The sequence below is a fragment of the Anopheles coustani genome, chromosome 3, assembly GCF_943734705.1.
Source record: "Anopheles coustani chromosome 3, idAnoCousDA_361_x.2, whole genome shotgun sequence".
Taxonomy (NCBI): Eukaryota; Metazoa; Arthropoda; class Insecta; order Diptera; family Culicidae; genus Anopheles; species Anopheles coustani.
Genome location: NC_071288.1, coordinates 7,299,185 through 7,321,908, shown reverse-complemented (window position 1 = coordinate 7,321,908; position 22,724 = coordinate 7,299,185). Strand labels below are relative to the sequence as shown.

At 45.2% G+C, this 22,724-nt stretch overlaps 7 protein-coding genes across 7 annotated transcripts; 3 read left to right on the top strand and 4 right to left on the bottom strand.

Moving 5' to 3' along the window:
• Nucleotides 1-2: 2 nt before the first annotated feature.
• On the top strand, nucleotides 3-10,131 carry LOC131259304 (uncharacterized). Its single transcript, XM_058260761.1, has 4 exons — nucleotides 3-247; nucleotides 2,983-4,077; nucleotides 4,158-4,393; nucleotides 7,839-10,131. Exons 1-4 carry the CDS (start codon nucleotides 3-5, stop codon nucleotides 8,363-8,365), a joined length of 2,103 nt encoding a protein of 700 aa, XP_058116744.1. The 3' UTR covers nucleotides 8,366-10,131.
• Nucleotides 110-2,955, top strand: LOC131259306 (serine/threonine-protein kinase Doa-like). The gene is made up of 2 exons (XM_058260764.1): nucleotides 110-247; nucleotides 1,092-2,955. Exon 2 carries the CDS (start codon nucleotides 1,116-1,118, stop codon nucleotides 2,607-2,609), a length of 1,494 nt encoding a protein of 497 aa, XP_058116747.1. The 5' UTR covers nucleotides 110-247; nucleotides 1,092-1,115; the 3' UTR covers nucleotides 2,610-2,955.
• Nucleotides 10,132-10,467: 336 nt separating the features above from the next.
• On the bottom strand, nucleotides 10,468-11,601 carry LOC131271497 (hatching enzyme 1.2). Its single transcript, XM_058272943.1, has 2 exons — nucleotides 10,828-11,601; nucleotides 10,468-10,752 (listed from the first exon to the last, which is right to left on the bottom strand). Exons 1-2 carry the CDS (start codon nucleotides 11,471-11,473, stop codon nucleotides 10,481-10,483), a joined length of 918 nt encoding a protein of 305 aa, XP_058128926.1. The 5' UTR covers nucleotides 11,474-11,601; the 3' UTR covers nucleotides 10,468-10,480.
• Nucleotides 11,602-12,292: 691 nt separating this feature from the next.
• On the bottom strand, nucleotides 12,293-14,075 carry LOC131271494 (golgin subfamily A member 6-like protein 4). Its single transcript, XM_058272941.1, has 4 exons — nucleotides 13,729-14,075; nucleotides 13,500-13,669; nucleotides 12,732-13,426; nucleotides 12,293-12,653 (listed from the first exon to the last, which is right to left on the bottom strand). Exons 1-4 carry the CDS (start codon nucleotides 14,025-14,027, stop codon nucleotides 12,573-12,575), a joined length of 1,245 nt encoding a protein of 414 aa, XP_058128924.1. The 5' UTR covers nucleotides 14,028-14,075; the 3' UTR covers nucleotides 12,293-12,572.
• A 333-nt stretch (nucleotides 14,076-14,408) lies between these two features.
• On the bottom strand, nucleotides 14,409-15,829 carry LOC131271495 (uncharacterized). Its single transcript, XM_058272942.1, has 4 exons — nucleotides 15,765-15,829; nucleotides 15,502-15,671; nucleotides 14,719-15,431; nucleotides 14,409-14,628 (listed from the first exon to the last, which is right to left on the bottom strand). The coding sequence occupies exons 1-4, from the start codon at nucleotides 15,824-15,826 to the stop codon at nucleotides 14,542-14,544; spliced, it is 1,032 nt and encodes a 343-aa protein (XP_058128925.1). The 5' UTR covers nucleotides 15,827-15,829; the 3' UTR covers nucleotides 14,409-14,541.
• Nucleotides 15,830-16,298: 469 nt separating this feature from the next.
• LOC131259284 (chromosome partition protein Smc-like) lies at nucleotides 16,299-17,125 on the top strand. The gene is made up of 2 exons (XM_058260737.1): nucleotides 16,299-16,411; nucleotides 16,480-17,125. The coding sequence occupies exons 1-2, from the start codon at nucleotides 16,398-16,400 to the stop codon at nucleotides 17,123-17,125; spliced, it is 660 nt and encodes a 219-aa protein (XP_058116720.1). The 5' UTR covers nucleotides 16,299-16,397.
• An 80-nt stretch (nucleotides 17,126-17,205) lies between these two features.
• Nucleotides 17,206-19,238, bottom strand: LOC131259394 (uncharacterized). The gene is made up of 3 exons (XM_058260874.1): nucleotides 19,178-19,238; nucleotides 18,383-18,489; nucleotides 17,206-18,312 (listed from the first exon to the last, which is right to left on the bottom strand). The coding sequence occupies exons 1-3, from the start codon at nucleotides 19,236-19,238 to the stop codon at nucleotides 17,206-17,208; spliced, it is 1,275 nt and encodes a 424-aa protein (XP_058116857.1).
• Between the last annotated feature and the right edge of the window lie 3,486 nt (nucleotides 19,239-22,724).

The window sequence follows — 22,724 nt, the reverse complement described above, 5'->3', positions numbered from 1 at the left end:
CCATGTTGGGTGTAGTGAATCGCCGGTCACTAACGGCAGTTGTTCGTTCTCTTTGTTACAGTACATCATCGTCGGCCAATTTCGGTAGTCGCTTGCGAATCCCGGAAGTCAACGCAGTAGCTACAGCACGACCCCAGCTCGACTGCGATCGTTCACGGATTTTGCTTCCTACGGCCATATCGCCAAGTTTCAGTCGATTTTATTCGACTCCCTTCAATAAGGAAAGCATTGTGGACGAATTTGACATGTAAGTAAAGTGCAGAAACCTTTTACATAGCTTGCAAATGATAGAAAAGTATTGAAAAGAGGAGGCCAGGTGTGGCGTGGTCTGCACGTGGTATTGGCGTGGTTGAGGTTAACTTTGCAAACTGTAGTCGTGGGATTGCTTTTCTCGCTCGATTTGTACAAAAATATCGTGTGCAGTAGTTTTCTTAGAACAGGGGTCATGCGAAAAGATCGAAAACAGCGTTTGGAAAAGTTTTAATTGGCCTTGGTTTTCCAATATGTGGAAACAAGATGGCGGCCGTTAGTCACACACATCTTTGAGCTTCCATCATGAGGCGTCATTAGCTGCTCCGCCGGCAGTGTTGCCTGCTGGTATTTTTCGAGCGAGTGAGAGGGCACACGTTATTGAGGTGGTGTTAGTGTGCGTGCGGGTCACTTCAGGTATGTGTGTGTGTGTGTGAGAGGAAACTGCCGCAACAGCAATATGGGCTGGTGAAATCTTTGTACGATCTGGACATTTTTGATTTCGTTTCTCAAGAAATTTACCGGAAAGCTAAATTCTAGCTTCTTCGAACAGCTATGTTCTTGCCAAGGACTCCAAGGTGTTTTGAAATCCCATGCGTATCGACAAATTCAAGCACCCACGTCGTGCTGTATCGTACGTTGCGTGCGTTTGGTCGCTAATGGCGTCGTGTTGGTTTCGAACAAGGAGGTTGAAAAGTGGAAGTAACTAATAAAAAAAAGTAAAAAGTAACGTAAAAAAGTAAAAACCGTCGATAATTTTGCCATTTCCTTGAATCAACCGTCCAGAGTCGGTTATGATACGTTTTTTGGTGCTTGTTTTCGTAAATTTGTCCACATATCAGCATCAACCACCAACACAGACAGCGATGCCACGCTCAAAACGAAGGCTTCATTCGAGGTCCGGGTCCAGGTCGTCTGTCGGCGGCGGCGGCGGCGGCGTTGGACGATACGAGGAGAAACGTTTGAAGCATCATACAGAGTCCGGCGACGGCTATAAGAGTGCGAGGAAATCAAACACAAGCTCGTCCCGTAGAAAACGGAAGCGTTCAGAAGAGTCTCATCACCAGCGCAGCCTCGGTTCCACCAGTGGCGGCCACAGGAAGAACAGATATCGGGAAGAGAAGCAGCCGAGGCGTCGCGAGGATTCACGGACGTCACGCAAAGACAGAGAGCGGGAGCGAGAGCAGCACCGGCCGGAAGATCCCAAAAAGCACACCAGCAGCGCCGTGAGGAACGACTCGGACGGACACTTGATATACCAATCCGGTGATGTACTGCATAATAGATACAAACTGTTATCTACCCTAGGTGAAGGTACTTTTGGGCGAGTGGTCAAAGTGAAGGACACGGCCAAGGAACAAACGATTGCCCTGAAGATCATACGGAACGTGGAGAAGTATCGCAAGGCGGCCAAGCTGGAGATCAATGTGCTGGAGGAGATCATTGCCAAAGATCCGTTCGGACGGTACCTGTGTATCCAGATGCTGGACTGGTTCGACTTCCATGGGCACATTTGTATAGCGTTCGAAATGCTCGGACTGAGCGTGTATGACTTCCTGAAGGATAACAAATACGAACCCTTCCCGATGGAGCACGTAAGACACATGGCCTATCAGTTGTGTTTTGCAGTTAATTTTCTGCACAGTATAAAGCTCACGCACACAGACCTAAAGCCAGAAAATATTTTGTTCGTCAACTCCGAGTTCACGACGGTGCCCAGCAATAGTACGAGGAAAAGTCGAGAAGTCCGCCACGTCAATTGTAGCGATATACGGTTGATCGATTTCGGCAACGCCATCTTCGACCATGAGTATCACAGCACGATCGTGTCGACGAGGCACTACCGGGCGCCGGAGGTGATACTGGAGCTGGGATGGGCACAACCGTGCGATGTCTGGTCGATCGGGTGCATTATGTACGAGCTTTACCTGGGTATCACGCTGTTCCAGACGCACGACAACCGAGAACATCTCGCGATGATGGAACGTATCCTCGGTCCCATTCCGTATCGCATGGCGAAGAAAACGCGCACTCGATACTTTCACCATGGCAAGCTCGACTGGGACGAGAAGACGTCGAACGCGCGGTACGTGCGCGAAAACTGCAAACCGCTCGCCCGCAGTGCCATTTGCGATGCTCCTGAACACGCGCAGTTGTTCAACCTCATCGGCCGGATGCTCGAGTACGATCCGAACGATCGGATCACGCTTGCCGAGGCGCTCGATCATCCCTTCTTCGCGAAACTACCCGCACACCAGAAGCTGCATCTACAGCATCGATACGGCAGTAATGATAAAAGTACGTCCTCTTCCGTACCGGCGGGTAGTTCACGGGACTTCTCGCATAGCCTTTCGAGATGAAAAACAAAAGAGCATGCGCTGCTGTTATTACCGTTATTGGACGATCTTGTCGCTGCTGCTGGTGGAAGAAGCTATGTGACGATGATAATATTAGAGATACACTGATTCGCACACGCGCATGCACACAGACCTGAACCCATAATTACTTTAGCCTGTTGTAAACCGACTCTCCTAGCTTGCAACCCCCGACCATAAAAAAGCATACTCATTAAAACGATCTTTACGGAAAGGAAAAAATAGAGAATCCCAAGAATCATCTGAGATAGAAAGTAACTGTTCAGAAAAAAAACCGAGCGAAAAGAAAAAACCACGAGTGTGAAAATGTTCGAGGAAATATCACATGATTTGTATTTTTTATCGTTTCATCTTCAAGGGCTCCGAGATTCGAGCGAGAAGACTACAAGAAGGAACCGTACCACGGTGTGAAGCGCACCGGCACGGAATTCAAACGAGGTTCCGGCTCGCGCAGTGGTGGAAGTGGTGGTTACGGTGGTAGTAGCGGTGCCAACGGCTCCGGTGGTGGGTACGGTGGAGGAGGTAGCCGTTTTGGCGGCGGAGGTGGCGGCAATGGAGGGCGTCGTGACAAGTGGTCCGACGCCGGCGTCACGATGCAGAAGATCGACTGGAGCAAACTAACGTTGGCACCGTTCAAGAAGGACTTCTACCGCGAACACTCGGTCGTGCGTAATCGCTCGCAGAAAGACGTCGATCGGTTCCTAGCGAAGCACGACATTACGCTCGTTGGCGACTGCCCGAAGCCTATCACCGAGTTCGATGAGGCCGACATTCCCGACTACGTGATGCGCGAGATCGAGAAGCAGGGCTACAAGAGTCCGACACCGATCCAGGCCCAGGGCTGGCCGATTGCGCTAAGCGGTCTGAACATGGTCGGCGTGGCGAAGACCGGTTCCGGCAAAACGCTCGGCTACATGCTACCGGCCATCGTGCACATCAACCATCAGAAGCCGGACCCGTCCGTCCGTGGGCCGCTTGTGCTTGTGCTGGCGCCGACCCGTGAACTCGCTCAGCAGATCCAGCAGGTGGCGACGGATTTTGGCTCCTCGTCGTACATTCGCAACACGTGCCTGTTCGGTGGCTCCAGCAAGGGACCGCAGGCTTCGGACTTGCGCCGTGGCGTAGAGATCGTCATTGCCACGCCAGGCCGTTTGATCGATTTCCTCGAATCCGGTACCACGACGCTCCAGCGCGTTACGTACCTGGTGCTGGACGAAGCTGATCGCATGTTGGACATGGGCTTCGAACCGCAGATCCGCAAGATCCTCGAGCAAGTTCGACCGGATCGACAGATTCTCATGTGGTCCGCCACTTGGCCAAAGGAGGTCCAACGATTGGCCCGCGATTTCCTCGGCGATTACGTCCAGATCAACGTTGGTTCATTGGAGCTGTCGGCCAATCACAACATTACCCAACACGTGCGTGTCATTGAGGAGACAGAGAAGAATCAAGAGTAAGTAATCAAAGTGTGTGGCGTGTGTTTAAATTATATTTCATTAGTTAATTCTCTACTAAATTTGCTTTCTCCTCCAGACTCGGAAAGCTGCTGGAGGAACTATACCGTGCCGGAAATCCGGGCAAAATTCTGATCTTCACCACCACCAAGCGCCGGTGTGATCAGATAAGTATGCAAATCCGCCGCTATGGCTACGATGCGGTTGGAATGCACGGTGACAAATCACAGCAGGAGCGTGAACGTGCTCTGAATCGCTTCCGCAACGCCCGCTCCTGCATACTGGTGGCAACGGATGTGGCCGCTCGTGGTCTCGGTAAGTCATCAAAATTTGATTCTTTTTATGCATCCTTCAAAACATGTGAAACTCAATTTCATCATACAAGAACGGCACATCCAGAAAAGAAACGAACGCACGTACAACTTTCTCTCTGCTGTGGGTTGAATGACTGATCTTTGGAGTATAAAACTCCCTTGACTGTACGTTTGTTGTGGATGGATGTGATGGATGAAAGGGATTGGGTGAATTGGGTTGCAGAGAAAGTACCACACAGTGCTTTAAAAGGTGAGCCTTTCCTTCTCAGCGTTGTGCAAAGCACGCCTTCGACAGATGAGGGCGTGTTAGCGAACACGGCAGATGTTTTGTTGTTCCATTCCCCTTAAAGAGTTGTCCATGAATGAAAATTGTGGTAGAGAAAAAGTACGTCTTCTAGGAATCCAGAATTTGACAAAATGATCATTTGGCGTGAAAAGTGTTAGTTGATAGCTAATTTTCGAGTGTGTGTAAAGTTTCGCATCTTCCTTCCTCCGTGTCGTGTGTTGCGGTTGATTCCGTTGATGATCGCGCTTCCAATTGTTGGCTGTAGGAGCAGAACTCGAGCAACAAAGTTAAATTCAGTTTGCAGACCAGTAACAATCAAAAGTATACTCTTCTAGGCACGCGCGCATTTTCGTCTCGCAATTTTTTTACACTCAATTCGACTAGTTTTTACTCAACTGTTCTGCTTTTTCTTTTCCCTCCGATCTCGTGTCGTTCTTTCTCTTCCAGAGGCCGGACCAACCTGCTGCTGTGGTGGGGATAGTGAGCAAAAGTACATCTCTGCCCGCTGTTTTACATATGTTTCGCCCGTACAATGAAAGCAATATAGCAATCGAGCACCCACAAATCATCCTTCCGCTGAAAACACACGCGCGTCGACCTCGCCTGTTCCAAGAAAACCCGTTGGTATAGGTGTGGCGTACGCGCAGTATACGGCGGTGGCTGTGTGTGAATGGTGCGCGTTCATGAATCCAAAAGAGCATGACATTGTAATGGACGGGAAAAGTGTATGTTACACGGTGCGAGCCCTTACACATGGCCCTTATGAACAGGGAGAGTGAGAGATGCATACGCAAAGTCACAAAACAATATCCTCGCCAAGGGGCATAGGTTACCGATCAAACGGCCTCTACTAACGACGCATATATGCGACCGATGCTGCTCTAGGGCGGAGTGCTCTCTCGTTGTGTGCGCGTGCAAATGTCGCATCCAATAGCGGGCGAATCCGTTCGGGCAATCGGGCGTCGTCTAGAGAACTACTACTGCTACTACTACTACTATTGCTACTAGAACTACCACTACCTACTACTACCTCTTCTTTCGTACGCCGCACGCGCAAAACATGTGGTACGAAGGAGAAATGTGCGATCGAACAAACAAATGATGATCACCTCGCGCGCTTGGATCAAAAGGCGCGCGCGATCACTTGCAGATCACCTTTATACTGAGGTACTGTCGTTATGGGAAACGAAGTGGTGGATCGTTTCTCCTTTTTCTGCATTGGATAGATGGCACACGATGTATGGACATGGGCATTTTCTCATCACACTCTTTCACATATGTTGAGATGTGAGGTGCCACGTTTGTTCGCCCTTTTCTACATTATTTATTTTGCCGAACGTCATTTTGTATGCGCACATTATCTCCAGGATACCGCGTGCTCGAGCACGTGAGGAGTATTCACGACAAGAAAGAGATCTTACAATCCCAACATCCACTCGATCATCCTGTGCGGCAAGCGAGATTGCGACTGATGGCAGCTGAAAAACCACCACTCAGGAGCGATTCTGGATGCTGATCAAACGCCATCTCCTCCGCAATCATTGCCGTTTCTGACTACATCGTACGCAACCCGTTTCGCGAAGAGAAAAGATGGTCGGTGGAGAGCTATGGCTAACCAGTAGAACTTCGGCATTGTCGTAATCTGGAGAATCTGGGATCCTCTTTATTTGTGTGCCTCCGGAGTGCGTACGACGAAAACACAGCGGTCATAAAACCTGCGTCCTGCATTCATATAAAGTTGGAGACGCGATCGACTTACCACATACTTTACACCGTACGCGATATGCATCGTCGGCTATAGCATATTATTGGTGTGTAGCGTATCGCGACGTCTTCAAGCCAATCCCAACGGAATTGCCGTCTTCGTCGTCCACATCACTGCAATAGTCTTCAAATGGCGTGGGAGGAAACGAACACGCCAGATTTCGACGACAACGATGATGATGGTGATGATGAGGCGGACATAGGCGGTTGGCGGCAGGCCAGATTTGAACGCAGTAGTACATCGCAGCTGTATGTAGTGTAGTAGTAGTACTCACAAGAGAGAAGACACACGAAAATCCATCCTTCAATATTCACACACCACGGATACGCGCGGCTTTAGTCGCGAGCATATTGCTGCTCGTAATTGTCTCGTAAAGATAGTGTCGTACCTTTCTGCACCTCCTCCACGGCGCGCCACCGTCGGAGGTGTGCATAGGAGCAAGATCAAAGGGGAATTAGTGGAAGGAGCACAAAACGTGTGCCCGAGAAAATGGAGTAACTCGAGTTACTCGCATGGAAAGGCTCTGATGAAATATGAAAATGACGGTTTGTATTTTGTGCTGTTCATAATAATTTTAAGCGTTCTTTTTTACTATTTACTACTAGAAGTACTAATGCGGTCAATAGTGCTCAACGGCTGGTTTTGTGTTGTTGTGCCCTTTTGGCCGTCTCTCCTAACTCAGTTTGTTTTAATGAACCTCTCTCTAGCAATTCGTGTACGAGACATTCCCATATTCTGCTCAATGGCATATGGTTTTCATTACATTCTAGAGTCGTATTGGGAAATTGGTCTAGTGCAAAACAACAAACCGTTGACATTCTCGCTTCCGCCTCATTTTTTTCATGCTCATCTTCATCACGCTTTGTTTTTTTTTCCTATTACCTAATTTAAAAACGGTTCAGATATAATATACGATGGACATTTGCGAGCATAGAGTCGCTGGTACGAATGTCATAGCTTCTACGAAAGTTTTCCGTGTTCTGCCAGTGCTATTATAAACGCTCGTAGATAAATGCATCCCGCTCTTAGGCCCAAACAAAACTCAACGGATACTTTATTCCGTTGCAGCGTGTATTTTTTTCGCCGAAGAGACATTAACATTTAGTAACGTTTGAATAGAAGAGAATATAATTTTCAAAATTTTGATTTTCATTGGAAGCTCCCAATTCATGTTGTTTTCAACATTTAGCATTCATCGTTCATGAGTTCATTTCATCATCAGCATTGCATAAAACCATCATCACTTACGGATAGAACATAAACCCTTACGAATTAGTACTTTTGCTTGCGATATTTAATTCGTTTTTTGAAAGGCACTCGAAAAACCTCTTCGTCGTTTACTAATTTTTCGTTATTGTTCGTTTTTGTGTGCTGCGTGCGGTTCTTCATTTGCAGATGTCGACGGAATCAAGGTGGTGATCAACTACGATTACCCGCAGCAGACGGAGGACTACGTCCATCGTATCGGCCGCACGGGGCGCTCCAATGCCACCGGCGAAGCGTACACCTTCTTCACCTACAACGAGCGCAAGATGGCGAAGGAGTTGGTCAGTATCCTCGAAGAGGCACACCAGGTGGTTCCACCGGAGCTTGCCAAGTGGCGTCACATGGGCGGCGGCGGTAACAATCGCTTCAGTCGCTTCGGCACATTCCGGGGTGGACGTGACTTTGGCTCTGGCGGACGCGGCGGTAGCCGCTTTGGTGGAGGCGGCGGTGGAGATTACCGTAATGGAGGTGGATCGTCGTCGTCGTCGTTCGGTCTGAAGCGACAGTACGATGGGGCCAGCAGTAGCCGGGGCGGATACGGTGGTGGTGCTGGCAGCAGCAATGGTTATTCCAACAGCTACGGTGCAGCGGCGGCAAGTAGTAGTTCGAATGGCTACGATTCGCGGGGTACCAAACATACCAGATTCGATGAATAAGGAGGGTTCAACCGTTCAAAATATGAGGCAGTAGTAGACAAAAAATCGACGTACGTACATAATATACGTCGTACTTGCGAAGATGGGGATTTTTTTTTGACAGCTAACCACCGTAGCAGATTTATGCGGCCGGAAGGTTCGCAGAGAATGCATTCACACTTGCAACTGAAAGTGTTCTATTATCCCCGGGTGCGAGGTATATAGCCCATTAAGATAACTTTATCCCTTTATCCGATTGTAACATCTATTTATCCATTTTGTCCCCTTTTAATCTGAATTATATCTCTCACTAAAACACCCACACACTTTATCATTATACTCCCACCAACCAGTGGTTTCTTGCTAGTTCGTTTTAAGTAATTTTTTTTAAACCTGAGTACCGAGTCGGACTGTAGTAAGAATTTGTTAGTATGATTATAATTGTAACAGAAGGTAAAATATCAATAGCTAGATAGGACTACTGTGAGAAGAATCCTCCTAGCCTCAGTGCGTAATGTAACGGTTGACCGCATCGGTAATGGTATGTGAAGATCAAGGGGGAAAGGTATTGCGAACGGAACCATCATCTCATGCTTGTATGACAGACGGCATGTGTCTCACCGAAATTTTCAATCACTCCACAAGTGGTGTCGTAGTATATGTTGGTGGAAAAGAAAAACAGGAAAACATCCCACTATGCTGAGAAAAGTAGTAGAGTAACTCGGAAAAAGGAGCAAAACGATCATCCGCTCCTTCCAGCCCTAGTAGTATTCCGTGGCGCTATTTTTGTCCTATCTCGTCCTATTTGTTGTGTTAGCGTGCGATCTATGTAGGTCGCTTAGGATTTAGTTAGTATGGCACAACACTACCTATTCTCTCTCAGGCAAGAAAAGTAGACCATCATGAAAAAAAAGTCGTGTGTGCGCGCGCCCCTCGGCGGCAGCAGCAGCAGCAGCAAGCAAGTGCGACGGCGGCTCAGTGCAGGAATCATTATACCTTTAAATATTATTCAAGCAACTTCTACCGGAGGAAATGAGAAAGGAGAACGAGTAGAGCGGAAGAAGTAGTAGATGGAAGTAGCTCTAGGCCAACATGAAGCTGCAGCATGTTTACTCTTTTAATTTTTCTTATTTTCTTATATTACTCTGTGATAAATGACACAAGTGTACGAGCACCACCCACTCACACACACTACGCGTACAATGCCACAGCTTATAAAATTAAAATATTACACACCACCCCCATCCCCTGGGGCAATGGAGAATATGGCGAGACGATGATTACATGTGTCCGGCCCCACGGTTTATGAATAGGAAATGAAATATATTTTGTTTCTTTACCATCTGTAATAAACCTGTTACTTCTCCCCCGACTCCGGATGATGAAGATATAATACAAAAACAATCAACATCCCACGCTTATTTATCGTACACGGAATCTGTTTTTTCACCAGAATGTGGTGTAGTATTCCCCTCCCCATTTCCTGAAAGATAGATGTGACCTTTTACAAACTTACCTAGGGAAAATTCATGTAGGCAATAATAGCTACGCGAAAATCGGAGGGGCTTGTTCCACGTGTTAGCTACAACACGGGATCAGGCTAACGAATAGCCACCACCCATCACCTCCTGGTATTCCGATAACAAATGCACATGTGCAAGAACTTGACTTGAATAAGTTTTTATTTATGTCACAACCGGAGCTCTTCCACCATCTGGGGGGAGAAGTGGTTCGAAAATGTAAAAGAAAATGATGAAAAAATAAATATTTTTAATTTTAACACCTTATCACTTCTCTGCGTCTTTCCGTTGATTCCAATGTCATCGTTGCAAAACTAATTGTACTTTCGAGAAAGATTGAACGGCTACCGACACGTGTGTTATCCGTCGAATCGAAAATTTTATCCCTCTATGTTGTTTGAACGTATTTTCACGTATAAAAAAGTTTGTTTTTAGTTACACTAAACTGGTTATATTTGACTCACTTCACTTATCGCATAAGTGTTATTTTAAGGGGTTTGCGAATTGAGAGATTGCAGTCATACACCACTGCTGGTGTAGCTGGTAAATGATTCGAGATTGAATGATATAAATAGCCGTAAAATACATTCCTATCGGCGGCAGCCAGAGGCGGTCCTCAAATGCCAAGAGTTTTGCAAAGGTTGTAGTACTTTTTGCTTATCTTAGGATTGTCTAGACACTTGTACAAATCGTTGATTTTCAGGCAGTCGGTCGTGCTAAGCGCCTGGCGCTGGCCGAGCTTGATCCCCGGCATCTTGGTCTCAATCGTCGGCTTACCCTTACCGATGCTGAAGTAGTTTTTCCCGTAGTGCATGATGCTATTGTAGTCGTACTCGAAGCTGTACGTGGTGTTTTTCAACGATTGCTTTTCGAAGTTGGATTTGAAAGCTGCAAAGAGGACGAATAAAGAAGTACCGACGTTTCAATCGTTCGTTTCATGTTTCATAGGGCTCCCTCGCCTACCTGGAATGATGTTGTCCCATATAATTTTCACAAAGCGATCCCGGTCGGCACGGGACTGCTCGTGGAAGATGCCTAGCGCGTGCATTAACTCGTGAATCGCGCGACCCTCGTTGCCGAGACAGTTCGGGCTACGCTCGTCCGGTGGCTGCAAGGACACGATCTGCGTGCCGCCAATCTTACCAACGTAGCTCCAGCAACCTTTCGGATACTTAATCGGCCAGATTAGCAGAAAGTCCTTGTCCTTGCCGTTCCATGGTACGAAGTTGACGCACGTCATGAAGTTGAGCGTGCGGATGGCCTGCAGTATTGTCACCTGATCGTCCACCTCGTACAATGGACTGATCGCGTACGGTACGGTACCGTTCGGCCAGATGCGCTCCGGAAACACATCCCAGTTCAGGCCGACGCGCCAGTACCGGTACATCCGGTTGTCCATGGCCATGTCGCCCTGGAATAGGCCGGGGGTCACTTCCGGGTCCTGGTCGGTGCTCTCGAGAAAGGCGGACTGCTGTACTAGGTCGACACCGTCCGGAACAGGTGGATTTAGAACGTCAGGTATTTTCGGTAGTATGACGGCCGAATCGACACCGGAGAGGTAGCTTGCCAACAAGCAAACTATGCTGAGGTGCAAAATAGTGCCAGCCATCGTCGCTGGTACGTGCGTATTTTTGTGGTTCAGATTTTATCCCGCGATAACTACAATCCGAAAGTAAAACGAGCCCCACGCGTGTGACTGAAGCAAAAGAATCACGTTCAATTCAAGAGAGTAACTTTTAACCACGCGACTTCTGTTTCCGTAAGTCTGAACAGAACTGGTGTCATTCACCGACTGGCCCCGAAAGCTCATTCGCACGCGGATCGTCGGGAGAAGAAATTTCTCCAGCGCATTGACATTCCGCCAAGCACACTCGGCATTATCGCCTCGGACAGGTCGAGGTGCGCATGTGGAGCAGTGAAAGTGAAACTTGTTTCGCTCGCTCGGCCCCCAGAGGGGACGGGCAAAACCGCTGGCAAAATGCCGAACATCTACGCGAACGCCAGAACGAGAGCATCTGTGGCGCGGGTCGCGATGATCGAGGCGTGCGCCTTTTGCGGGATAGTTGAGCGGGTGTTGGAAGAATACTGTAGCCACCGCCAGATCCATCCATTCCCGCTGGAGGCAACAGCGCGGGAGCCGTCATAGCGCAGTGTTTTGCATGGTTTGAGCAGGGAACTGGTCGGACGAGCACGAACTCCAACGGCCATTTGGCTGTGCTGGTGATGCTTCTCCTTTTTTGATCAAATATGAAGAGTTCAGTGTGACGAAGCCTGCAAAGTCCACATCAAATGTACTTTCTAAGCAAATAGATGTCAGCTAGCGCCTGGTGGTGTACCACATGATTATGGACCACCAAGATACAAGTTAGAGGGAAGTTAAATATTTTATTAAAAAATGATTTATAACACATGGATAGAAACACGTTACCCACATACATGTAATTAGCCACTTCCACTTTAGTACTTAACCAAAGATGCACAGAACCTTCAAAAATAGGAAAAAGGTAAGGAAGGCTAGTAGAATAACCGGTAGAATAGTTTATAGAAATTTAGTTCATGTTTATTGAAAATCTAAATCCATGTTCAGTGTGCGTGTATGGAAACATAAGCAAATAGGTGTAGGAATGACAAAGATATGTTTTCTAGCGAAAACAGATATCTTTTTTAGTTGAAGAGAAATGAAAAGGGGAAGAAAAAAACAGGATATATTAATCCATTTCGGTTGTGGTGTCGAATCTGGAGTTGGAACTCTCAATGTATCTAACTCGGTTGTCATGATGAAATGATACCTAAAAAATAAATAAAATATGGCATACAACATTAGTTGAAAAATGCTTAACAGAGAAATTAACACTTATAAAACTTACAATGCTCATTGAATCGCTTTCCTGGCTTATTCTTGTTGCATTCTTGTTTGTACTTAATGATGTAGGTTTAGGTACAGGTATTTTCGTTTGTGCTCCTGGCTTCATTATGTTGGGAAACTTTGACTTTGACTTTATTTGCTCTTTGAGGTTTTCCTCCATTGCAAGTAGTTTTTTCAATTCCTCTCCCTTGTGCGAGTTCAATTCTTCAGTTTTGTTCAGATTCTCTAGTGCGGCATGCTTCCTATTTTTCAATTCTGTTAAATTTTCACGAAGTTGACGAATTTCATCGCATGCTTGTGCTTTCTCATCAAGCAGTTTCTTTTTTTCCGCCTGCTTGGCTTGCAACTCTTCCCGGAAATTATTGAGAAGTTGTTCACCACTCAGCTTGGTTTGCTTAAATTCTTCGGTTGCCTGATCTTGCGCTTGTTCCAGCTTTGTGATTGTCTCGTTAATTTCGGAAATCTCATGCTTACCGCGCTCATTTTTCTGCTGTTTTATTTTTAGCTCCTCAGATAGTGTCATAGTAGACATTTCCTGCTCCTTTATCAATGTTTCAATTTTTGTCGCCAATTCAATTTGACTGGCATATAGTACGCTCTTTTCTTCCGTCAAATGCTTGATTCTTTTTTCGAGCTCCATCTTACATGCATTCCAGCGTTCCGCAAGTGTCTGGAATTCATTCGCCTGCTTGGATGCTTTAAAAAAAGAACAGAAGATCTAAAATAAGTACATGCTATAGGTACTTAAACAAGAGAAATAAATGGTTACCATTCTCTCCCATCACCGAAACGCCTTTGCTCAAATCTTCTATTTTCTGTCGATTAGTTCGGACCTCATTTTTAAATTGTGCGCGGACCGTTTCTACCTGTTTCACAAGTCTATCAATTATCTCCTGTTTGGCGTTTAAATTACGTGACAGTTCTTGGCGTTCTTTTGTTCTACAACGATGAAAAAAATGATAATACGAAAACATGAAAAGAACAATTGGATTACATACAAAGCCTGCACGTCCGCTCGGCATCGTTGTTCGTTTTGCAGATGTTGTTTAACCATCTCCAATTCAATCATTGCTTTTTTCAACGATTTTTCTAAGCCGAAAATATTGTTCTGCTGCCGGTAGCTTTTAATAGTTTGCCGTACATATTCGGTAAGCAAAGCCTTTTTATCCTCAAACATTAGATGGTGTAAGTCTTGCGCAACTTCTTGGGACATGGTGTTGCCTGCAAAATCCTCAACACTACTAGGACTTGATTGGTTGTCACTGAATTCGCCTTTTTGCGGTTGATTATCCGACATTCTCACGTTTTAAATGTTTAACTAGCAGAAAGTAATGAACAACGCTTCGTTGACACCTTTTCGTCTCGACGACTTGAACCCAACTAAGCAGATGTCATCTACTCCACAATGCAATAGACCCGCAAAAAAGAAAGATGGCTGTACTGTTGCTAGGCAACGATTGAAGCCGTTTCAATATAGGCCAGCCTATTACACAATTTTTAAACAGTTTTCTACATAGACGAAAGTACTCAACTATTCTTCGTGGGTATTTTTAAATCATGCTCGTTGATTAAAATAGATCATTTTTCTTAAATCCAAAATTGGCAATAAAAGATACAACACACAATGTTTATATTAGAAAATTCAAGAAAAAGTAAAGAAAAAGATACAAAATATTTTGCATGAAAGTTTATAAAGGTTTTTGTTTATCATACTCCAGTTGTACATAGTGATATGCAATTAATATGTGGTTTTGAGTGTTTTGAATAATAAGGAAACAATTGTTTAACGTGTCGTAACTCGATGACGACAGCTAGTTATCATCCATGACTTCTCCGGTATCAAATCCAGAATTGGAACTCTCTGTATATGTATCGCGATTGTTGTGGTGAAATGATACCTAAAAAGCCAATAAGAATATGGTATACAAGTAATAAGATATTATTTGAAAAAATATGAAACAGGAGGGGTTTACCCACACAAAACTTACTATGCTGATAGAATCGCCCTCCCGGTCTGGTGTCGGAATGGCACTGTATTTTTTTTTCTTTTGAAGTGGTCGAACCGTAGCAAACTGCAGTCTTTTTGGAGCTGGTGTTATCGTGATACCGGTAGTTGTAGGTTCTTTTTTCTGCTGTTGGAGTTGTTCCTCCAAGCCATTGATTCTATATTCGGCTGTCTTTAGGTCCTCATCCAACTTAGCTGCATGCTTTTCTACACTGCTCGTTTTTTCTTGCAGAGCACGAATTTCATTTTCTTCGCTTCGGATACTTTCTTTAAGTTTGCTAATTGCATCACAAGCATGTTGTTTTTCGTCAACCAATTTCTTTGTTTCTTGCTCTACATCGACCAGCTCTTTCCTCAAATTATTCATATTTTGTTCGTTTTTCAAATTCATTTGTTTTAAATCTTCTGCAGCTTTCTCTTGGAGGAATTTTAATTTTGAGATGGTCTCATGCTTTTCGGAAATAATAGGCTTCATTTGCTCATGTTCGTACTGCATTTGTGCCACGTCGTCAGACAGTTTTATGTTTTTCAATGCATATTCCTTTTTCAACATTTCATACTTAGATGTCGACTCATTTAGGGCAGCAGAAAGGCCTTCGATTTCCTTTTCCAGTTCTTCGATATTTCCTGTAAGTTCTGATTTACATGAACTACAGCATTGTAGTAGTGCACTGTATTCATTTGCCTGCTTGGATGCTGAAAGATAAAAGTACGGAAAAAGTACATTCCAAAGTCACGTGAACGTCAAAAAATTACACATCATTACCTTTCCCTCCCATCGCAGCAATGTGTTTGTTTAATTTTTCCATTGTCACTCGATTGATTCTAACCTCATTTTTTTCCTGCAATTGAGCCTGTTCAATCTGTTTTACAAACGAGTCGATTTTCTGATGTTCGGCTTCGAATTTGTGTGCAAGCTTCTGCCTTTGATGTTTTCTGTAGAGGATAAAAACAAAGAGATTGCGTTTAACTATTCAGCTGTGTATGAGTAACTTACAAAAAAAAAAACAGAAACATTGGACAACATACAAAGTTTCCACAGCAGATTGGTATTCTTCGTCGCTTAGAAGAAGTTGTTTTATAGCCACCATTTCATCGATTGATTTTTCGAGCGCCTTTTCCAGGGATTCGATATACTTGTGCTGCTGTATATTTTTAGACGCAACACGTACAAGTTCGACAAACACAGTTGATTTTTCTAGTGATATCAGATGCCTTATCTGTTTTACAGATTCGTGCTCCAAGATGCAGTTTCTCACAGGCACGGCACTAGGTTGGCTTCCATTGCATTCGTCACTATACATTGGTTTATCCGACATTTTGATGAGCTAATGGTTTTTAGTTGCTGTAAAATCAAACGAATACTTATGAATCTGTAACAACGCCACCTTTCCGCCTCGATAAATTGAATTCAAATGAGCAGATCTCATTCAATTCAATGACATACGTCACACAAAGCAGAACGATGCCGGCTTGCCGCACCGTTGCTAAGGTAACGCCACGAAATATTTGACAGATCGTTGGAGTCTCGCGGTCAGAAGGTTCTGGTCGAATCTGAGCAATTATTTTTAGTGGCACAAAAATGTTGTAACTTATTCGTCCCATATGTTTTAAACCAAGGAAATTTCATATTAGCCAGAAGAACGTCATACAAAGGAAAAGATGGAATCGAGCACGTAAGTGGTCTAACTCTTCAAGTAGGGAAGTGTAATGAAATGAGTTCTTTTTCTTAATTTGTTTTAAGCGCAACCCAGTTGGCTCGCGAAGGAATCCAACTTGCCCAAACAATCGGTACTACTGTAGAAAATCTCGAAGCTACAAAGGCTGAGTTGGAACAGAAAAACAACAAGCTGGTAGAGGAAAATAGGGTGCTATATTTGGATCGTAATGCATCGATTGCAAAATACGAAAAATGCATCGAAAAAAGAATGTCCGAACTAACGATAACTATAGAGCAACTGCAGCAAATGACCACGGAAGATAATCAAGTTCTGGAAGCAAATGTGCATCAGAAAAAGATCTACAGTGAAATGCGATCGGAAATCCATAATTTAGATGAAATGGCTAAAGAATTCTCTGAAGGTTACCAGAATATGATAGTTGGCTTAAAAAATGAATTACATAAAAATGAAACATTTTTAACACAGCGCTATGAAGCAAAGATTAAAGATAGTGAAAATAGAATCAGCAAATTGAAAGCAACTGTAACACAATTAAATCATGAGAAAGAGTCTCTGGAAATACAGAAAGCGGAATTAGTGGATACGAACTCTGAACTGAAAACTCGTATAACTGACTTGGAGAAACTTTTGAACGAGGTATTGATGAAAAGATCCCTCACCGACCGACCGGAGACCGAAATAGCATATGTAAAACCGAATGTAAAATAAAAAAAGCTGTTTCTAGTTTTTTGTACAATTTAAAAATAATTTATTACAAACATAATCATTTGATTTAGCCTAACATTCCCTCAGCCATACGATAGCGTGTAGCCCATACTCTCCATTAGTGTTTCTTTGATTGCCGGTTGTAGGGCCTTCTGCATGTAGGTCGTCAGTAGACCCCGGACGCCTTTCGAGAATAGATTGTCGATTTCATTAGAATACGCATCGTCCAGCGCCTCGTTCGTTTCGACATTCTGCCAGCCTTTATCCGTGTTGGGTTGTGCAGGGCCGTACCCGTACGTGCTCGGGGATCCGTAGGCTGAGTAGGAGAACGGATTCCGATCGGCAAAGAATGTCCGGCTGTTAGGATCGAGTTCTGGATTTGACTGCGGGCGTTCAAATTCGCCTCCCCAGTGCTCGTTGTCCACATTTACCAGAGTCGACGGTGAAAGGAAAAGGCTATCACCATCATTGAGCTTCAGAATGTCACTCTTTCCATCGTCATCGTTGCCCATCAGATCGTCATCGAGGTAATCTAGCGACCTGCGACGATCACGCCCGTAGTATGAGGAAGATGATGCTGTCGCCGGCGAAGATGGTTGCCGATTCAGGAAGTGGCGCCGTTTGGAGTTGATGCGATACTTGATACCGGTTGGGCCCTCGCAGCTATGGGCAAAGACTGAAATAAAGCCTGGCTCGGAGAAGTGCGAGTCGGTGCGTACGTTGGCCTGCCGGCTGCGTTCGCCAACTCCTGCCGGGATTAGTGGAATGGTCCGGAACTCGATGCCTGCTCGGCGTAGCCGCAGAATCATGTCACAGCGACCACCGGACGGATGCATAATTACGCGTCCGCTGATCTGCAGGTCGGGAAACTCGAGCTTGGTGTCCAGTGTGCGATTGTGTTCGATGAACTGGCACCTGTCGACCACGACCCACTGGTGGTTTTGAGGAATGCGTACGCGCAGATTGGCCACCTCGACCTGTGCCGCTCCCAGCAGGCTCGTGGGGCTCGATGGTGGAAAGTACGAGGGCTTACCAGCCCCTAGCGAGGGATCACTAAATTTTTGCTTATAGTTGGACACTATTTGCTGGATTTCTTCGTTATAATTAGTGCCACTGAATGGTGACTTTTGTCCGCTTGCGCCAAACAGCGATTGTCGTTGGGGCCCATTGTCAGAGAAATCGATGATGGACTTGGGATGTACAAAAATTATTAAAATTTGTTTGCTAACAATGTTCCAAGGATACCTAGGCAACACTTACACTGGAGCCAGAACGTTGTTGGCTGCGCCGGAGTGTTGTGTCCAGGGCCGATTCCAACCTGTTGGCGCACCGTTGACCGTAGATGTTTCGAATCGTGCGTGTGCGACCTACAGAAAGCAACCAGAAACATATGATAAGCTAGACGCAATTTGTACATTCTGATCGCAAATCGTTTCCCACTAGAATTATCCTCTGGGAACCCTGACCTTAGTTTTGGAACAAACCGCAAGAGACTGTTCCCGTGCGCACATTTTCAACTTCTAAGTTTGCATGCGGAACGCATTCTATGTTTGTGATAAGAAATCATTGGCGCTAGGATCATTGGTGAAACATTATTCGAACCGTATAAATGTGATGGAATTAAGTGATTCCCTGAAAATCAAGCCCACAAACACTCCGTCATTTAAAGTTGGAGAATGTCTACGCCTAGTACATTGCACCTTGGTTGCCCTTTACAAAATAGCCTGTTTTATGGCCACAAGTCACATGTTTCACAAACTACGGATCCTATTGTTAGTTTTCACTCTTTTTCCTTTCTTTCTTTTTCTCACTGGGCACGATTTGATGAACGAAACAATGGGAAATAGAAGCACTGGGGGTGTTTAATTTCAACAATTACATCACACTGTTCCCAGTCCATGGTTTTGGGGCACTGAACGCTTGCGTGTCCATGTTTTTAAAAAACTTTCTTAAGGCTACGCCTAAAGACGCGACTCTGCTTTCACTCACTGGGTTGTAAAATCACAAACCTATGTATTTTTCGAATTATCAAACCGTTTCCGCCTACTGTCTCACCTAAAATCAGCTCGGGTGCCGTAAAACAGAGCAGAAGAAATATCCAAAAATGGCGCCACATTTTAAATCCAATCGTGCTCTTTTTGCTGATCGTTGGTAATGACCGTTAAAACTTCCTTCAGATGTAACTTGGGTGATCCGGCACGAAGGCGATTTACTTCTCGAATATACTTCTTCCACGGAACGACGTATTTTCACCGACCGTAGATCACGGACACCAGTGAGAGGAGAGCCCGGTCGCAAAACTAATGGACGAGATCAGTCGCCGCACCGTCGTCGAAAGTCATCTGCAGACTGAACCATCCCGAACCAAATGGTGGAAAACTACCAGCTTCGGCCGAATTCAGCCGTTCCGAACTGGGGAGGGAAACTGTACCGACGAGCGTGTATATCCAATGATGGGACCACCTTTTCCTAGCCCTTCTCCTCCCCTAGTCATCCTTTATGAGGGGCGGCCGGTAGGAGTTGTTTGATAGTTTTTCTACATTCATTTCAAGTTCCATTTTGTGGCCCATCTTCCGCACCCCACGCCGAACGGGAGGCAGGCACTGGAAGGTTGGGGATTTGGTTGGTTTGGCAGTCATCACGGACCGCCGAACGGGTTGCATGTCGGTGCAACAGTTTATTCCGAGCCACGAGACCAAGACGCGACCGCCTTGCCGTATCTTTGCGCGAGAGCAAGACGGTAAACGGTCGGTCGGAAGGTTGCAGATAAAGCAACTGGATAAAGAAGAAAAAACAACATACACACACACACAAATCACATTGCGTGAAAAGCGTCTTCCTCCCGCACACGGTCACACGGACGGGGAACCGCACTGCAAGGGCCGGTTCCAGGTGTTCCGGACCAGTAAACGTCGAGCGTCGTTGTTCTGTGGCCCTTCACACCGTGGCGTCCCCTGGCTGGCACAGATCCCTCCAAGCCAACCTTCCCATGCCCGTCTGTGCACCGAGCCCTTCGCCGAGGCCTGAAACTCGTTAGACGGTTTGGCATGTGCCGGAGTTTTACTGATTGTTTTGCACTTTCTTTCACTTTGTGCTTTGGTGCAATGGAAGGGTCGGCGGTGACGAAAGATCGTATCTCGTAGGGCGCAGGTGAAACGCAATGATCGATCAAGATGATTGTTTCATTACAAATGTTGCATTTTTTCTAAAAAAACAACAATTGACATATTTTAATTTTCTACATTTTCAAAATTTAATGAAGAGGTTACGCACAATCCAAGACCAATGACCTTATTACCTAAGAAAAATGTTAACCATTTATCCACCACGTATTCTTTACCTTTAGAAGCATATTGGTTCAACAAATACTTCCCAAATGATGACGATAATGATGATGATGATGGTACTCCGGGTTACTAAACTTCCGTGGTGTATCACCTCTTTCACGTAAGATTTTTGCCCTTCTTCACAAGGCGCACAAGAAGGCTTTCTGCTGCGAACGGAAACGTAAGATAGAAAGTAAAGATTTATTCATTTGCCATTGGCCTTGCGGTGAAGTGCAGCAATGTCGCTCGGTCGACTGGAACCAGGGTTGGTGCAAAGACCCGGGAAACATACCACCCAACGGGGGTGTTTTTTTTTGTTTTTTAAGAACACATCTAGAGTTATGTAGCAGTTTAAAGGGGATATCTGGTTAACTCTCATAAAATAGTGGGCGAAAATACCTCTTCTGTAATTTAAGGGTGTTTAGTATTACTTGGCCACTTGCTCTAATTAACCTTCAAGGGACATTTGATTGATCAACGTCGAATTTCTGCTGTACCTTTCTCCAACCGATCAATGCAACTACCAATATACACAGTTTTTCTCCACCAGCTTGGCAAGCCATGAAAAAAAAACAAACGGGCAGGTTCAACACCGGCACCGATACACCGAAACAATAAAATTAATTCACTTTTGCTGCAGAGCAAATTCCTACCGTTTGGGGAGGGGGTAGTTTTCCTTTGGGATTGCTTATTCCTCCCCTGGGCTGATTGCTTCGCTGGATGGAGTATCCGGTGTGGGAGGCATGTGTCGTCTGTCAGTTGCCTTGTGGAAACGGCACGATCGAGCGAGAGCATGCTAAGGAGAAAGGGATCGCAGGGTGCCAAGATCAAGTTGTTGAGATCATGCAAGCTTCAAGGGATGGCAAAACGAACATCTCCCAGCGCTGGCTGGTGCCAGAGAAAAGACACTGTTGAAAGCCGTTGATAAGAAGATGGACATGTCGAAAAAAAAAAACACCCATTGACCCATGTGCGCCATCCGCGACGGAAGCGGGGAAATAACACCCGAAACAAATTGCCACTAATTTGAAAAACAATGGGCATTCATTTCCCGGACGAAAATCGACAAGAAAGTGAATCCGATTGTGCTGGCGTCTAACAAATCTGTCTTGTTCGAAGGCGTTTTTCCTTCATCGCTTTTACCTTCAAGGGCGCGTATAGTGTCACACGGTAGTAGTGCCGTCAACGATGTGCATGAGCGGCAGGAAAATTGTCAAGTTTTTCACTTTCAAGCCATCCGACATGGAGGATTATCGTCTAATTTTGGCGTGTCACAAGCCACGACAAGTATGCCTATTTTCACCGTTATGGTGTGGAGGTGGTGAAAAAAAACAACTTAGGGTTTTCCTACAAATCCCCCTTTACCCCCATTATGCCCACTTTCCCCTAAATTGCACCGGGTTGACAATGTCCCACGAGTTTGTGCGAAAAGTACAGGACGTTATTATCGGGGAAAATTGCTTCGATGTTGCAGCATTTTGTTATGTTTGTGCAAACCCATCCACAACCGATCCGCATGCATGTTAAGCAATAGTATTGCATATGGGCCTGGTAAGACAATAGTACAATTACGGTCGAGTAGTGTCATCGACTGAAGCCATCACTGCTGTCGGGTTTGTGTATCTCTATATTACGAGGGTTGCCTTTTAAGTTTCGGGATTTGGAAAAACTGGTGATGCAATCTGTTTATTAACAATTTTATCGTAAAGTTTGACTTTTTTGAGGTTATTCGTTCTCAGAACGTTTTGACATAGGAGAGCTATTTGTGTTGTTAAAAAAATGTTTAAAGTTGCAATCGACACTAGTCTTTTTTGAGAGATTGACCAATTGCGTGGGATCCAACGCGGACAAATTTTTTTGACAGTTAAATGTCCATGCAATATTAAGTATATGCTGGTCCCAGTAATACCTAAGGTTGTCTCTATCTCCGATAAGTGACATGACGATCTTGCAATATCCGTTCAAGCACAGCATCAATGTTTTTCAGAACAACAACTGATTTTGGACGACCTTCACGAAATTCATCTTGGAGTGAACTCCGACCACGATTTAATTCTCCAAACCATCGATAAATACTGATCATTGATGGAGCTTCATCGCCAAAAGATGAATTAAGTTCATTCATACACTACTGCTGTGACAATTCACGTCGAAAGTAGCAAAAAATAATCGCACGAAAATGTCCACGACCAAATTCTACAATTTGGCGGACATTGACACTTTTAACATTTTTTTAACAACACAAATGGCTCTCCTATGTCAAAACGTTCTGAGTA